The following is a 7447-nucleotide window of genomic DNA, read 5'->3' on the forward strand; positions in this document are numbered from 1 at the left end:
TGCATTTTTGAGATTATATTGTATTGTATTCTATTGCACGTGAGGTATGTGCAAATCCAATTTTGTAGAATCATGAGATACATACTTGAAATAACATTTCTCCCTCTGTCTGCATCTCTTTCTGATTTTTTCTGATTACCCTCCCTCTTTTTCCATTATCCCCATTCTTTCTAAAATGTAGGTATATGTTTATAGTACTTTAGTCTTATTGAGCTCAGGCCGAAAGACCTTTTGTACCTATGACTGATTCAAAGACAATATGCATTATTTCATTTTCCTTATACTAAATATTAATGATATTCTTTTTGTAATAATGTAAAACTGGATTGGGATAAATTATGTCAATTTTTAAATTTACTTAAGTGTTTATTCTTTATAAAAATTTTTATTTTTTATTATGTTATATTAGTCGCCATATAGTATGTCATTAATTTTTGATGAAGTGCTCCATGATTCATTATTCATTATCATCCAGCACTTAATGATCACATCATTCATTCAAGTAGTTAATGATAAAATCCTATAGTCCTACTTTAATATGAGAGATCCACCCTACCACTGTCAACTATTTTTTTTTATTTCTTTTTTTTTTTTTTAAAGATTTCTTTTAAAATTGCTAAATGCTTCGTCCTGGCAGGAAACATGTGCTAGCAGAGGATGGAACAGAAGAATGGCAGCTCTTTCATGGGGTTTATCCTGCTGGGGTTCTCTGACCGGCCTCAACTGGAGCTAGTCCTCTTTGTGGTTCTCCTGATCTTCTACCTGTTCACTCTGCTGGGAAACGCCACCATCATTGCCTTGGCCCAACTGGACCCACATCTTCAGACTCCCATGTACTTTTTCCTCTCCAACCTAAGCTTTCTGGACCTGTGTTACACGACCAGCACTGTCCCGCAGCTCCTGGTTCATCTCAGGACGGCAGACAAGTCTATCTCATATGGTGGCTGTGTAGTTCAGCTGTTTGTTGCTCTAGGGCTGGGATGCACGGAATGCCTTCTGTTAGGGGTCATGGCGTTTGACCGCTATGCAGCCATCTGCAAGCCCCTGCAGTACACCGTGATCATGCACCCCCGTCTCTGTGCCCTCATGGCTTCTGCATCGTGGTTTATTGGTTTTGGCAACTCCTCATTGCAGACAGTGCTCCTCTTCCTTTTATCACTTTGTGGGAGAAATAAAATAGACCACTTCTTTTGTGAGGTCCCCGCACTGCTCAAGCTTGCCTGTGTAGACACCACTGTGTATGAGTCTGAGGTCTTCTTTGTCGGTGTGGTCATCCTTCTCATACCTGTGGCATTAATCATCTTCTCCTATGGTCAGATCGTCAGGGCGGTCTTAAGAATAAAGTCATCTGCAGGGCAGAGGAAAGCGTTTGGCACATGTGGGTCCCACATCACAGTGGTCTCCCTGTTCTATGGCACGGCCATCTATGCTTACCTCCAGCCCAGCAATAACTACTCCCAGGATCAGGTCAAGTTTGTTTCTCTGTTCTACACCATCGTCACCCCCACGGTCAGCCCTGTCATATATACACTGAGGAACAAGGATGTGACGGGGGCAATGAAGAAGGTGCTTTGCAGGGGACAGGACTCCAGATGACTGGGCAGGGAAGACCCTTTGATGGGGGACTTTGACTGCCAGGGTATTTAAGATGACTATGACCTTCTTGTGTCATCCAAAATTTCTTCTGATAACTCTCAAGGGAATTTCCTTACTTGATTCTTTTATACAAGTGAGTGCTCAAAATCTAAGCTCATCGATTCATGCAACCTCCAGAGATATGACCTAGTGTCCTAGAGCATCTGCATCATACTATTATTTTAAAAAGCACCACAGGTTTTTCTTATTCCCCACCCCCATTTAGGAATGCTAGTTTATTTCTACTTAGAAGAAGATATTCAGGAACATACATAGGAAATTAAGAAATTAAGAATCTTGGAACACTGAAAACCCTTGGAACACTAAAACCCTGTAAGAAATATTAACATTTTAGCATTTTCTAGCAATTTGTCGGAGACATATCACTTTTTCTTGCATTGTGATCATGGTTCTATTATGAGGTCCATAGGTTGACTGTATCACAGCTTTTTCACAGAAGTAGGTGGGCATCTGTGAGAAAAAAAATCCTCAGCTCTAAGAAAATCCTGCTAACATCAATCCTGATAAAGTATATTTAAATCTTCTCTTCAACCCATTTAATAATTTCTTTGACCCAGGCATCACTGATCAATGCTTTTGTATCTCAAACCTGCCAAAAGCCCCATACAGTTTGAATGCAGGGACATATTCTAAAAATCTGGGAAATGACCTCTTATTCCCAGGAAATCCCATGTTCTCTGGAGCTTACCAGATTAACTAGGAGGAAATGTAAAGAAGAAATAAAATATATATTAATCATTAATCATGTCCATGTGTCTAAGCTTTACAAAGAGCCATCTGAGTTTGAACTACTGTCATATGTTTCTGAATTAGGAGTCACAAAACAGTTGAATCTGACATTGTAAGTCCTTAGATCTTAACTCAAACTCAGTTTGCACATAAATGTGTTTGTGGTATGGATCTGGGTTTTTGTAGTATTGTCACAAACAGGGTATTTTCCCATGGAGGTTGGAGCCAACAATGCTGTCTTCATAGAAATGTTTCTGATTTTTGGTAGTTTTTTCCAACATGTAGCCCAGTGCAAGTAGATGTATTTGTGTCTTGGCTGGACACATACGCATAATAACTCTATTGTTCCCTATCCTGATAGCTAATGGGCCTCCCCAGGGCCTTGAACCCTGAGCTGGCCATGCTCATGCCAAGTGATCTTGCTGCGGAGACAGCATGTGGAGGCTGGAAATGACAGCCTGGGGGAGGTTATGCACACGGTCAAGTTCTCTCTGTATCACTTAGAGCATCACAGTATTCTTACTTGAAATCAACACCTGGGATGTATCTTGTCACCATAGTGATGCTTCCTGTATGCCAGTAGGAAAACAGTTCTGTCCACTGTTTATCCTGATGATGACAAATTTCCCACTCTCCATTATGTTTCAACCACATCCTGACAGTTTTAACCAAATGGTCCCATCAAAGTCCCTCAAATGAACCATCTTTGGTGCAAAAACCCTCAAGGTCTCATGATGTTACAGAGCCTATTGTGTGGGTGAACAACCCCTTCTCTGCTCTTAAGAACACACAGAACCTGGGGCAAAATATTTATTTCCTTTAAGTGAATGTGTGAGTGGCATTTGGATGTTTACAACTCACAGAAATAAGTTATAGAGAACAAAGGTCTCTGGGATCCATGCCAAAATAAAAAAGAAATCAGTTAAGAGACCAAACACAAGTTCAGGATTGTTCTGTGACATTTTTGTAATGTTCTGAATCTGCTCCCCATGGTGTCCATGCCTTGTCTGTGACTGACTCCAGGGTTGTGTAAATTGTCACCAATATTATTTGGACTGTTTCCTTTTGCGTGTTTACCAGTAAGTGTGGCAGGGCTGTGCACTTGTACTCAAGGCTTGGCTAAATCATTTATGCTATCTGTGTTTAGCCCCTGGAGGTCAGGACGATCGTGATGCTCTAGAGCAAGTCATGGGTTCTTCCAGCTCTTCTGCTTTCTGAGGAACACAGGGCACACACATCCTCGGCTCAGGTAGTAATGGCAGAGACCCAGAATGTCAGTCAGACTCACATGAAACACAATTTTTAACAGCAGGTGATTTATTACCAGTTAGCGAAGGATAACTATAAAATAGCAGGAGTGCATGCAGGAGGCCTTGCCAGAAGGTTAACCGACTGATCCATACAAATGCCCCACACTTGCTCCTTTTAAAAATTTAATTCTATTGGTTTACACTGTTGGTGGATTTATTTTAACTGTTTTGAACTGATTGAAATCTATGAGATCTTTAGGAAATGTAAGTTCTTCTGATTAGGAGCCATTCCTGAGAAAAATTAACCTCTTTTGAGAGTGAAGTTGTTCAGTTGTTGACCTGTGTCTTTCGTCTCAGTGAAGCATCCTGGACATTTCTAATGACGGGTTATTTGGGACCGTCATGATCCATGGGATATTGTGATCAGTTGTCAAAGCCTTTCGCAGGAACTCCCCACTCCCCAACTGCTGACTCTGGTAGCAGATCATAAACAGTACTTTCTGTGTATTTTTAAGTCCCTATTTCAGGCATTTGGAGAAAGTGAAACATTTTTACAAGACTGTTTTGGGAAAGCTTCTTTAATTGTTTATGGAAATGAGAACAGTGTTTTCTGTATTTAAAGGAAGAATCTTGGCTACAATGTGTTGTTTGTTAGCATGAAACCATCTTCTTCCTTGATTCATTGCCTTTTTGGAAAAACCATCCTATATTTCCCAAAGGATGTTTCTCCTCAAATTCCACCATAACATTTTACATTGTGGCTTGCATTTAGATTGAAGTAGCGTACAAATTTATATATTATTACACACACACAGATATGTACATGCACAAACACGGATTCCACCTGCAATCTCTTGTAAGTCAAACTCTTTTGTGAAGATGAATAGTATGACAAAGTGTATTTCCTTTAGCTTGCACTACTTTGAAGTGACAGGATTATAAATGTTATATTTCCAAAGTGTTCTGAAATGTGTACAAATATACCCAAGTATGTGTGGTAACAGCTTATTCCTGCAGGTCACATTCCAAAGAAGGTGGTGGGGACATCTGCTGTTGATAAAATCTACACAAGTAAAGAGCTGAATAGAACAAACCATACTCTTTTTGTTGTCATAAAAGATACACGTAAGTTAAAAGTTTAGAAATGCCATTCTTTCATTCTCCAGTTTAAATTTGCATCAGAAATGTCGGGCTATGTTTGTACATGGGTAACTCTAGAAATGTCTCATTTAGTAAATTTGTAGAGAGATTTTTTTTTAAAGTTACTCTTATTTATTAAGATTTTATTTATTTATTTGAGAGAGAGAGAGCGAGCGAGTGCATGAATGGGGGTGGGGAGCAGCAGAGGGAGAGGGAGAAGCAGACTCCCCACTGGGCAGGGAGCACAATGTGGGGCTCCAATCCTGGACCTTGAGATCATGACCTTAATGGAAGGCAGGTGTTTAACTGACTGAGCCACCCAGTGACAGGGAGGGGCAGAGAGTGAGAGAGAAACTTAAGCAGAGTTTGCCCTGAGCGTGGAGCCTGACTTGGGGCTTGATCTCAGTACCCTGAGAACACAACCTGAGCCCAAAGCAGGAGTCTGACTCTCAAACAATGTGCCACCCAGGAGCCCCCATAAGGAGATTTTTGTATGAAATAGCAGGAAAAATCTGACCTTAGGAGAGGAATAAGAAATGGGATGAAATAATTGAATGATATCTCTTGTATTTATTTATTTCCCCCCCAGATATACTAAGATAGAACTGACATGTAGCATTGAGCAAATTGTAGGAGTAGAAAATGTGAATATCTACATATAACAAAACTGTTACCACCCTAGGGTTAGTTAAAGCTCCATCTCATCACGTAATTACGCTTTCCTCTTTGTGGTGAGAACGATTGAGATCTACTCTCAGCCACTTTCAAGTCTCTAATACAATCGCAGTAACTCCGTGCACCACGGACCATGCTGTGCCTTAGCTCCTCAGGACTCTCATGTGATAACTGGTGGTCGGTTCCCTTTGCCCAACATCTCCCACTTCTCCTCCCCTTACCCCTGGTTACCACATTTCTACTCTCTGTACCTACAGGTTGAGCTTTTCTGGGTCCCACAGTTGTGTGGGATCACAGAGTGTTTGTCTTGCTCTTCTGACTTGTTCCACCTCCCAGTAATGCCCTCAAGGTCCACCCATGCTGTCACAAATGGCAGGATTTCCTTCCTTCTCCTGGCAGAATAATATTGCTTTAGATACTTATGCCACATCCTCTTTCTCCGTTCATCTGTGTGGGCACTTAGGTTGTCTCCACATTTGGCCATTGTGAATAGTGCTGCTGTGAATATGGGAGGGCATGCATCTCTGTGATATCCTGATTTCATTTCCTTTGGATGGGTACCTAGAAGTTGGTTGCTGCATATAATAACAGCTACATTGTTAATTTTTTGAGGAACCTCCCTACTGCTTTCCATGGAGACTGTATCAGTTTACATTCCCATCAACTGTGCAGGAGTGTTCCCTAACTTCTGTTATCGTTGGTCTTTCTTATGACAGCCATTCTAACAGGTGTGAATGATATTTGATTGTGCTTTTGGTTTGCATTTCCTGACGATTGGTGATTTGGAATACCTTTCATGTATCTGTCGTTTGTATGCCTTCGGGAAAATATCCATTCAATACCTCTTTACTTTTGAAAAAATGGAATTATTTTTTTATGCCACTGAGTTCCACGAGTTCCTTATATATTTTTGATATTAACCCCTTATCAAGATGTGTAAGTATTTCTCCCATTCTATAGGTTGTCTTTTCATTTTATTGACTGTTTCTTTAGTAGTGCAGAAAGTTTTTGGATTGATGTTTCACTTATTAATGCTTTGCTTTTGTTGCTGGTGCTTTTGAGGTCATATTCAGGCTCAGGGTTACAATTGGATCCCAAAGAGTCGTTCCGTTTGTAGATAGGATGATGCTCGACCAGCCTCATTTGGTAAATGTGAACATGTCCAATGTCATGAATCTTCTCTTCTCTGTTGTTTTCTAGGAGTTTTACAACTTCAGTTCTTCTATTTACATGTCAATCTACTGCAAGTTAATTTTTGAGGTGTATAATAGAGTGCTACAATTTCGATTCTCTGCATGTACTTACCCATTTTTTGTTTTTAGGAGCATTTTTTTTTAAAATATTTTTATTTATTTATTTGAGAGACAGTGAGAGAGAGCATGAGAGGCGAGAAGGTTAGAGGGAGAAGCAGACTCCCCATGGAGCTGGGAGCCTGATGCGGGACTCGATCCCGGGACTCCGGGACCATGACCTGAGCCAAAGGCGGTTGCTTAACCAACTGAGCCACCCAGGTGCCCTTTAGGAGCATTTTTTAAGAAGACTGTGTTTCCCCATGAACATTCTTGACTGTTGTCAAATGTTAGTTGTCTGTATGTGGGTGGGTTTATGCGTGAGCTCTTCAGTCAGTTCCTTTGCTGTATGTGTCTTTTTCTTCCGCCAGTATCATACTGTCTTCATCCCTAGAGCTTTAACATGTAGCTTGAGTCAGTATGTGGGATGCTTCCTGCTTTGTTCTTCTTCACCACCAAAGTCGTGGTGACTTTGGCAATTGGGGATTTTTGTAGTTCCATACAGATTTTAGGATTTTTTTTTCTCTGTCTGTGAAAAATACCAATCAAATGTTGATAAGGATTCATTGAATCTGTAATGGTTTTAAGTAGTGTGGACATTTTAGCCTTTTTAATTCCTTTAATTCATGAATACTAGATATTTTAATTCTTCCGTTTCTTTCATGACTATCTTATAGTTTGAAGTGTACAGATGTTTTTCCTCCTTGG

The 7447-nt window shown here is 40.4% G+C and overlaps 1 protein-coding gene across 1 annotated transcript; it reads left to right on the forward strand.

Annotated features, from left to right (window-relative positions):
• Nucleotides 1-652: 652 nt before the first annotated feature.
• LOC101675330 (putative olfactory receptor 2B8) lies at nucleotides 653-1596 on the forward strand. The gene has a single exon (XM_004780003.3). It carries the CDS (start codon nucleotides 658-660, stop codon nucleotides 1594-1596), a length of 939 nt encoding a protein of 312 aa, XP_004780060.3. The 5' UTR covers nucleotides 653-657.
• Nucleotides 1597-7447: the final 5851 nt, after the last annotated feature.

Source organism: Mustela putorius, unplaced genomic scaffold (assembly GCF_011764305.1).
Source record: "Mustela putorius furo isolate JIRA1106 unplaced genomic scaffold, ASM1176430v1.1 tig00537295_pilon_pilon_pilon, whole genome shotgun sequence".
NCBI classification, from domain to species: Eukaryota; Metazoa; Chordata; class Mammalia; order Carnivora; family Mustelidae; genus Mustela; species Mustela putorius.